This window comes from Gavia stellata, chromosome 2 (genome assembly GCF_030936135.1).
Source record: "Gavia stellata isolate bGavSte3 chromosome 2, bGavSte3.hap2, whole genome shotgun sequence".
NCBI classification, from domain to species: Eukaryota; Metazoa; Chordata; class Aves; order Gaviiformes; family Gaviidae; genus Gavia; species Gavia stellata.
In genome coordinates this window covers 25,856,311-25,866,604 of record NC_082595.1, presented here as the reverse complement: position 1 = coordinate 25,866,604, position 10,294 = coordinate 25,856,311, and the positions used below count along the sequence as shown (strand labels likewise).

The 10,294-nt window shown below is 46.3% G+C and overlaps 1 protein-coding gene across 1 annotated transcript in view; it reads left to right on the top strand.

The window, feature by feature from the left end:
- Positions 1 to 4,842: 4,842 nt before the first annotated feature.
- Positions 4,843 to 10,294, top strand: part of SDCCAG8 (SHH signaling and ciliogenesis regulator SDCCAG8) — a 114,259-nt gene continuing 108,807 nt past the window's right edge. The window contains exon 1 of the mRNA XM_059835129.1: positions 4,843 to 4,909. Within this exon, the coding sequence (XP_059691112.1) occupies positions 4,843 to 4,909 (67 nt within the window). The remainder of the gene's footprint in view (positions 4,910 to 10,294) is intronic.

The window sequence follows — 10,294 nt, the reverse complement described above, 5'->3', positions numbered from 1 at the left end:
AGACCAAATGTATCTCTGCTACTGGAAAAGGGTGTATTCCTTTCTTCCAGGCTTGACACTGCTATCCCCATTCTGGGTACTTGCTCTGGCACTCATCTGACCACACAATTAGATAATTCAATTTGCTAACCCAAGGGAGGAGGATAAAAAAAAGTCATGCAACACAAAAAGAAAAGAAATAGTTTTCTGCTGGGTTAGTCAGGTGAATCAACTTCTCATGTACTTAGGGAAGTACCAGAGCCACTGTGACAAAGCAGTACAGCCATGCTGTACCAGAAACAGAGGAGAGCGGGTAACTGGGAGTACTCCACGCAGAAGCATTAAGACATGTGAACTGCTAGTCAGTCTATTTAACATGCACCTACTCCCAGACTTACTTCTTATCCACCATTTAAGAGCCTGCATGATACACTTCAACTTCAGTGATGCAGCACTGAGTACCCTCCCAAACACAGGTCTCCCTCTCTGAAACCTAATTATGTCAGCAATCTACTAAAACATCTTTGTGGGGTTTACCTGAAACTTCTAGGACAAGCTGCTTTTGACACAATACACGACAAAAAAAAAATTATTAATTTAAAATATATGGTTTTTTGGAAAGTAAAACAAAATTTTAATTAAGAAGTTCATTCTAACTATAAATGCATCTATAAAATAAAAACAGCCTCCCAGCTTTTTGGGTGTAGAGTAGAAGAAACTGAACTGCAAGAGTGAACCAAGTATTTGCAATTTATTTCAGTATTTTTCTGCATGTATAACTGTACAACAGACACACACAAAGTTGTTTAAACAAGCAGTTTGTACTCTCTTCCCACCCTAATTTGCATGTGTTATGTTACAGTTTAACTGACATGATCACATGCTATTTTTCCCCAGGACATCTGCCTCATTCAATGCTCTGGATGGATTTCTATCCAGGAAAGCATTAGCATTGTGCACTGAAGGAAGCTGCTGTCTGTAGACCAGTCCATTGAAAATGCATAGATACACAATGATCAATACTAGAACGGAAGAAATGCAGGCATTTGGTAAGAGCACTGTAAACCTAACAGACAACAAAAGACCTCCACAGGCTCACTTAGCACAGTGAAGATGCGTATCTTAGAAAAGATACACATATCTAACGCTAGCTCCCAGCTAGCAAATTTGCCGTTCCATCCCCCAGTAACAAAGAACTATCTTTTCCCAAATTTCAAACAATCTCCTGGTCACAACCATATCAATTTTTACTATATTACGTAGGATGTTCTTCCAAGAGGGGGAAGTGCGTGCCATTGTGTCCTTTTACCACCTCACAAGTGCTAGAAACAGCAGAATTTACTTGCAGAAATTCTCATATGTGCATGGATTCAATGCCCGACTCCCCAGCTCAAAATTTTCTAAAGGAAAACCAGAATTTCACAGATTTTTCTTGGCTTTCTAGCTAAAATAAGAACAATCTGGTTTACCTCAGTTCCATTCTGCCTGCAAACCTGAGAAATGCAACACTGACATGGAAATTGTCTTTTTAGGAGACTCAAGGAGATAGTACGGTATCAATATGCATTAAATACCTTTTTTCTGCATTTGCAAGAACTGGAAATGGTACTTCAAAATCAATTTCTGCAGCTACTCATGCCTCAGGTTTCATTCCAGTCACTCAAGGAAGCTTCCTAGCTCCCACCTACAAGTGAACACAGACTTTTCCAGTTCACTTTCATATGCTGGTTGTTTTCTGGCTTGTATGTTATCAACAGAATTGTTAAAAAAAATCTGCCTGCCAAGTCCATTACAGCTGATGAAGCACAATATAGCAAGAACCCATTCTTGTTTGCAAAAGTCAGTTAGAATAGATACAGGAAGCAGTCACCTGTCAAAAAAAAATAGGCAGTACCATGATAAAGTAAGTTTGGTAACAACTTTTATGTCAGAATGTTTCTCTTAAAAACATTTTCTTTAATCCTTTTAATCTGATCCATTACAAATAACTTTTACATTCTTGAAATTTTGACAAAATTCTGTGTATCCTCAGATACACTATTCTCTCTATTCAGCCAGCCTTCCTGACCTCCTTTAGAGCAAAAAAAAAAACAAACAACAACAACAAAACATTTACATGAAAGTGACAAAGTGTTTAAAAAAAATAATAATCAAAGAGTGAGGGGAGATTCTTTGTGGTATTTAACTTTTTTCCTCATTAAGTAAAATTTAAAGTTGAGGAGCTTCCATACCAGCAGAGTTCAGTTCTAGTAAGACAAGACTCCTTAGCATCTGGACATAAAGTCATTCCCAGAGGAAATTAATCATAGGAAATCAGAGCCTATTTAATCATGTCTTAGTTCAGTTTACAAAAACTATCCCATCCCACATACCCAGGCAAACCTAGGGCCAAGAACACTGTCACAACGTCTTGAATGGCATTCCAAAGGAGAAAAGATGATCATCGCAGTGCTAGAACACGCGTTATTCTTTCGAAGTTGTTAAGTATTTTATGAGTAGCTTTGCTTTCACAGGGAAGAAAATAATTTCTTCACAGTGCGTATCAGTGGATGCTCTCTGTAATGTCGTCAAAAGAATGCAATCCTTATGTATGTTCAGCTCATCAGCATAGCATCTACATCTCATTTTTTCTGTCAAGCCGTAAGAACAGATGGACTAATTGTCAGCTCGTCTTAAAAACGCCTAAAACAACGCCCCAAAGGCTGGTAACCAGCGCACACCATCCCCACTCCTGTCGCCAGCGGGCTCCCCTCGGCTGGTGCCCACACCTACGACACCCAACGGCCAACGCGCGCGCGTCGCCCAACCGCCGCCGCCCCGGGCTCGCGGGACCGCCGCCGCGCCCCACGCGGGATCTGCCGAGTGCGGGATGCACCGGGCAGCCAGCCTGAGGAGCGCCCCCTCCCTTCCCTTCCCTTCCCCTCCCTTCCCTTCCCTTCCCCTCCCTTCCCTTCCCTTCCCGTCCCTTCCCGCCGGCAGCGCGCGGAGGGCGGAGGAGAGCTCCGCCGCCCGCCTCGACGCCAGCTTCCTCTGCTGCAACACGCTTTCTGCTCGAAAATCGCCATCGGGTTTTTGTTAGCTCAGTAACCCGTTCGCTTCCACGCCTGAAAGACAAAGTGGGCCCGGCGCTGCTTCTCGCCACCGGGAACAAAAAAAGGTTATTCCATGTTTTTCCCGGGAAGAGCCTCAAGACAGAAAAGATCGCTTCTCACTTCAGGAGAACGTTTTTCAATGCGAAAGACCCGCCTCGTTGGTAGAAAATACGCAGTAAGAGAAAAGGCAAAACCAACTGATTTTCTCCATCGTCCTTCTCAGAAGACGTTATTTTAAGGGGACGGGGGGAAACACCGAATCTCAAATGAACGGCATCCGTGATTTTTAAATCTGGAGAAACACGCCACCTCCAGCCTCGGGGCAGTTTGTGAAGAGGGGCAACCGAAAAAAAAAAAAAAAAAAATTAAACCTCTGGAAACGTCCGCTCGAATCACGGAAATCCGCCCGCGGGCGGGGAAGGGAGGCTGCGAAGCCCCGGTGCCCGCGCCGCGGGCGGCCGGGTGGGCGTGCCGGCGGCGGCGCCCCCGGCCGGGCGGCCATCGGACGGCGGGGCGGATGGGGCGGGAGACGGCGGGCAGCGGGATCTGGCAGCACCCTCCGCATCCATTCTGCGCCGATGCTTTGGGGCAGCGGCACCCCCTGCCACCCGCCCCGCCGCGCTTACGAGGGGAAAGGAAGGCGGGGGCGCGGAGCAGCCTCCGGACCCAGCGGGGACGGGGGAGGGGGAGCGGGCTGTGCCCGGACCGCGCTGCCGCCTCCTCCGCCGGGCGCAGCCCCCGCCGCACGGCGGGGGGGGCCTGGCGGGCGAGGGCCGCCTGACACAATAGGCACCGGGCGGATGGCGGGGCGGACAAACGCCGCGGCCCCTCTCCCCGTCACGGCTCCCGCCTGACTCGCGGCCAGGGCGGCAGCATCCTCACTCACCCCTTCGAGGAGGCTCACCGCGCCGGAGAGGGGCCGTCCCTAGTGGTGGTGGTGCCGCCGCCGGTGCTCACTGAGCCGGCATCCCCGCGGGGCGGGGGCGGGGCGCTCCGGTCGGTGTCCCTCTGGCAACGGCTCCAACCTTATTCCCTGCACATAGCGGCTAACGGGCAGAGCGGGGCACGGCACTGCGCAGGCGCCGCCTGAGCTCACACAATGCGGGGGGGGGCGGGCGGAGGAGGCAGTGCGCAGGCGTCAAGGGCCGAGCGGCGGAGGAGCTGTGCTGCGCGTGCGCCAGCCTCAGACAATAGCTTTCTGCGCTCCGGCAGCCAGGCGCCCGCTGCGCACGCGCCGGAGTACGCGGTGGCGGGTGGTAAACATCGCTTCCCACTCCTGTCCCCCTCGGCCATGACTGGATCTGCGCTGTACCCAGCCACTGCGGAGCCGAGGACGTAGGCGGAAGAGCTGTAGTGTGCGCAGGCGTTGAGTGCAGCCGCAGTCCCCAACAAAGGGGAAAGAGGCCGCGATCATGCTCCTCCCGCTGCCGGGTGTGGGAGATGGGCGGCCAGCGGGGACTCCACCTCCCAAGGCGCACAGCGCGGCGCGTTGCGCGCTGGGACCTGTAGTTTTTGGCCGCATGCCCGCACGCCGTGTAGCTGGCGGGGGTGGCGGCTCCCGAGCGTTGCCGCGCTCAGCTGTGGCGGGGGGAGGCCGCCGGCGGGTAGCAACGGCCGACGCTGAGGAGCCGGAGGGGGTTCCCGCACGCATTGTGGGAGTTGTGGTTCTTCCGGGAGCCCGCGGCGGTTGCGGAGCGCGGGAAGGCAGAGCGGGTCGAACTACTGTTACCCACCAGCGCCGGCTGCTTCCCCGGGAGCCGGCGGCGTCCTCATGCGGGCGCCCCGCGGGGAGCCCGCCCTGGAAGAGTCCCTGGAGCGGTACCAGAGGCGCCTCCGAGGTGAGCGCGCACCGCCGCCACAGAGCGGCGCGGGGTGAGGGCGGGCGGCTTCTCCCGCCGGCCGCTCTCGCCTCAGGCGGTGTGCCGGCGCGCTGCCGCCGGCCCCGGTTCTGTTGGGGGGTTCCGCCGTACCCGGCTGTCCCCTACCCCGCTGAGCGCCTGCGGGCGGGGGCTGGCGGGACGCTGGGTGTCCGGCGAGGAGCGTTGCGGGCCCGGGTGCGCCGTTGTGGCGGTGCGGAGCCGGGGGGCGTGGGGGCCGGGCCGTCCCTCCGCTCTCCGGGGCGGCCGGGCTGAGGCAGCGCGGCCCGCGCCGCTCTCGGCGCAGTTGGCGGCAAGAGTGAAGTCGCTTGTGGTCCTCCCTAAACCCGATCGCTCGTGCAGTTAATACTGTCACACGTAGTTGTCTGATCATAACGTGGCTTTGATAGGGCCGCTGCCTCTTTTGGTGGGTTTTTTCTTTGTGTAAGAGTTGTAGCTGTCATTGAAACATCAAATTCTGGACAGGTGGTAAAGAAGAGGGTGCAAGTTGATTCTTATGAGGATGATTATTTCCCATATCATAAACTGTTTTCATACCTGCTTTCTTATCCAAGGAGCATTGTATATAGCCTGACAGAGAGCACCTTAATCTCTCTGCTATGACACCTGGGCTTTACCAGCCTTCAGACTGTCTCTGGCTAGTCAAAGTTAAGTGTCCAAATTCTGAAGAAAGCCAGTAGATGATCTGTGGATACATCATCCCAGTTGGTGCAAAAAGTTGTTGTGTTCCGGACACAGCGTTGTGACACCAGTGAATTAAATGTGTAGTTGCAATATAGGAAACATCATTGCAAAAAGGTAAAACAGTGGAAGTATTTTCAAATAGCTACTTGATACTTAGCAAGTATTTTATATTTCCTTCTCAAGGTAGCATCAGTTCTTTGTGCTGAGCATGGATTTTATTTGTTGCAGGAGATAGAACTTAGAAGAATCATCTCTCTTTACTTCTCCTGTAGATTAAGTGGATGTGTAGATGCTGCTTGGCACTTGCAGGTAGAACAGTTAAAATGACAAATATCAGAGCATCTCCTGATGTGCATAGAGTTCCTTTTGTGATATGTAAAAACAATGAATAAAAACCTATGAATTGCCATGCATAAGCATGTACTGTATCATGTTTCCTTTTTCTGTGGGTGAGTATGGAAAACTACTAGATAATTTTCCTGTACTGGATGTGAACTTTCATGGAGGCAAAGGGTTTCTGCCATGACTTTTATTGACAAAGGAGGAGTGATAAATTAGGATTTTAAAACCATAGTTGAACACATATGATTTTGCTGCTTAACAGATCTTCTAATGGCAATATGTTTCTGTTGCAAGACAGTGTTATTACTCACAGACACATAGCTTCATTTAGAAAGGCCACACTTTAAAGGGTTTTGTTCATGTCTGTTGCACTAGTATAAGCATAAGTAAAAGCTCAACCAATATGTCAGAAATTTGGTGTATTTCACAAGACATTTATTTTTAGAGTGTTTGTGATTATCTTTTTCTTAGAATACTTTTTCAGGCTTGTTTGCTTGCTTTTATGCAGATCTGGGAAGGGACTACACTCTTACTGAAACATTTTATAAATTGATGTTCTCCTCCTGTGACAGCTCAGTGGTTGACCTGCCTTTTCATTTTAGGCGATGAAGGCCAGTCAATGCTGGCGTTTTGGATTACTGGCAACTCCAAAACGTGGCATGCAGGCAGTGGAGAAGGCAGGTTTCTTCTGTTCATCCTCATCTAAGGAGATGTGTAGATGTGTTTTTGTCTTTAAATTCTGGAGTGCGTAGGCAGTGCATGCTCTGCTCAACATCCATCCTGCTGGGGCATCCAACCACCATTGTATGCAATGGTATGCTGAGCTGCCTCGTCTCCCTGCAGAATGCCATGTTCTCAGCTTCCATAGGCAGTAATAGCGGGAGAAACCAAAGACCTTTGGTCTCCAAGCCTACTATGTATTCCCATAATTTCAGGATGCTTAGTACTTCTTTATGTAAATGTTCTTGTGTGTGTGTAGTTTGGTAAGCTTGGTAAGGACTTTATAGTTCATTCCTTGACTCAGACCAGGCTTGTCATGAAAATATGCTTTTGTAGCATTTTGCAACAGAGCTCCAATCTTTCTGATTTTTATCTTAGGCTCTTTGTGCATTTTAAACATTCCAGTGGAATTTGTCTTTCAACTAGAAAATCTGTTGGAGTGCTTGGGGACTGTCATGTATATATGATATCTTCATAGTTGTGATGAGCTTTTAGGCTTTTGGTATGTGGAGTTTTGAAGCATGCCTTTGTACCAAGTTATCCAGACATTGTAAGTGACCTCTTTAACTCTCATGTCTTCAAAGGGCCTTTCTTAAGAATTTTGCATCTTGGGCTGTTTAACTGTGTATAAGACTAATATTAGACCTCACCATGTCAAATGATTGGATGCATGTATTCTGTTCATACAACTTATTTTCATTTTATCTCTTTCTGACTGGATCCCCTTACACTGGATCCATTATGTTTTTTAAATCATTTCAGAACATGACCTTCTGGTGGCTGTTTCCCTTCACATTCTGGGAAACATGGTCTTTTTCAATACAATGCCAAGATAGGTTTGATTTCATACATCCAGGGGTGCATCTCAGTGACTAGATATCACTAGGGTATTATCACAAACATAACCCCAATGCAGGGTGATACAAGTTCCATTATGTTTCTCAATGAATCTCTTTATTTCTCAGTGATACACAATTTTAACTCCTTTGACATGTACAGCATTTATCACATTATTACCACTACTGTTAGGGGTTTACTGTAGCACAAATTGATCACTGTTGCTCCCTAAGTTGTCAAACCTAATTCTTTATCTTTTTTTCTTATGTAGTTATATAGCTTGAGATTTTTCTCCAAATTAAGATCATTCCTGTCATCTGGATTCTGGAATTTCAGGTGGCATGCCTTGGGCAGTATTTGATGATTTTGAAACACAGCGTTCTTAACTGCCTGTAATGCTTGACATTATCTGGACCCAGGCAGTTACGTGGCAACAGATTATCGCCACCCATGCTGGAGGTCAGAAGAATCATTTTACAGCCTTATTCAGTTTGATGGAAGGATGTGTAAGTTCTCAAAGAGTAATCAATTACTTCAGTGCAGTGTCCTTTGTTGTAAAGGGAAATCCTTCAGAAGACTGGCATGCAGGCAGCCCAGGTGTTCAGTAAACTGAGTCTAGTGGCCAGAGGATAGAAAGCCAGACCAAAAAAAACTGACTAAAACGTAACTGGTCTTAGACCCCAATGGAGAGGTTCTGATGAAATAACAAGGGTCCTATAACAGGGCTTTTCCTGAATAGTCTAGATCTTGTGTAATGAAAGCCTTTAATGTTCTGTATAATACAGAGTTAAGAGGGTGGTATTTGTACACAGTTGGGGTTATTAGGTTACTGTGTAAACATTTTACACAATTGAACGTCCAATGGGCCGTCTACTACACCAGGGCCAAGAGCAGAGTGTGATGGCTTCCTGGTACTTTCTCTTTTTCTCCCAACAGCAGTAAATATATGGAGAAGACTATTTAGAGCCCACTTCTTTCTTTCTAGCATTCGCCTGGTTCCTTGAACAGAGAACTGTTAACTTATTTTTTTTTTATGTTGAGTTTTCTGCCTGTTTAGTAAACAGGCTTTTGGGCCAGAGTCAGTACAAGAGGAGGAGCAAAGGAGAGGGAAACCATCCGATTTAGGTGCCTGATTTAGGTGCCTGATTTAGGTGCCTGATTTAGGTGCCTGATTTAAGCATCTTGTAAATCTACCCTAAGAAAATATGGAAATTATGTTCTGTGTTCCACTGTGTTACCAAGTGCGGCCACAAGTTACCACTGTTACCAAGTGCAGTGTCCTATGTAATTTCAGAGAATGAAGATGCAAGCTATAAGAGGAACCGATGAAAACATAAGACTTCTACAAATAAAATTTCATTTTGTGGCTGCTTTATGTGACTTCAAAAATAAAGTAGGAGAGATGCAAAGTCAAAGCCACCCTAGGAAAAGAGTATGTGGCCCAGTTACCAGCTCTGCAAGTTAGCTGTGACACTGAAGCAGCTAAGAATTAAATTGTAAATGGTAATCTGTAATTGTAAATTTTTGGCTTAGGCTTTTTATATGGCAATTGTTTCTAAGTGTTCTGCCGACTAGAGCACATAACATTCATTTAAGGGTGGAGAATCTGTCAGAAGAAACTGGGAAATACTTGGGGTTTTTCACATATGAGGGTCTCTAGACCTTAGGCATCTGCTTTATATTCTGCAGAAAGGGGTGGTTTTAGGAACTCGTAATGATGAATGCTGCAGCTCCAGAGAACAGTTACCTCTTAAAGATGGTAATTTGGAAAAAGCTGTGTTGAAAACCACCTATTTCTCATATAATGCAAAGCGGCTATGAAGACCAAGAAACCAAACAAATGGATCCATGATTCATTATTTTGAAACATCTGAGTGGTAAATTCATCTTAGGACTTTTTGAGGCCTGGCTTATGAACAACCTGGTATCACTCGTTGTTATCGAATGTTTACATGTAAAATTGTAGCAGCATAGCTAGTAATTGATAGGATGCTTTCAGTCTCAAAGCTGCCATGTAGTATGTTAGTAGCATGGTAGCATCCCTGTGTTTGGCAGCCAATAAGGAAGAATAGCTGCATATCAGAATGGTGAGTAAAGTAAATTCCAAGACTGTGCAAAACACAATAAAAACTTAGAAGCAAATTCTCAGTTTTAATATTTTTAAGCAATTATTTGGCTGAAATGCTACCCCAGAAGAGGTACATCATGTCCTATTTTAGATTTCTAAGTGTCAGTAGAAATAAAGTCAAAGTTGGTATACTTTGGACAGTAAAATTTTCTTTAAATAGGCATCATCTTTCTGTTTTTACTAACTGGTCTAATTTTCTGTTTTGTCAGTTATTGTTTCACATAAATTCTACAGTGTTTTTTTTTTTTTTTTTAAGACCTAAAATATCAGTGTAATTCCTTCTTCTCTAACTTTCTAGGGCTGCTTTCGGACTGGCAACCATGGGATATCAGAAAGTGACCTGTTTGTTGAATTTATAGCCAGTAACTTCTAGTCCTCTTTCTGTAAACGTTATTAGAATTGGACTTTAGCTTTAGATGACAGACTTATGGAAACTTTTTCATATGGTTGTAGTTTGTTTTCTTCAATTTATGTTGCTTAACACTTCTACCAGCTGGAGTTATTTTTCTTTCAGGCAATTTTGTTGTTTTGGATGGTTGGTTCCTTTGCTAAGCTCTCCATTAGCTCCCCAAGTATTTTCCATGGCATTTCTCAGTTCATGAATGAGGTAGCTTTGGTGCTTTCATTTAAAAGAG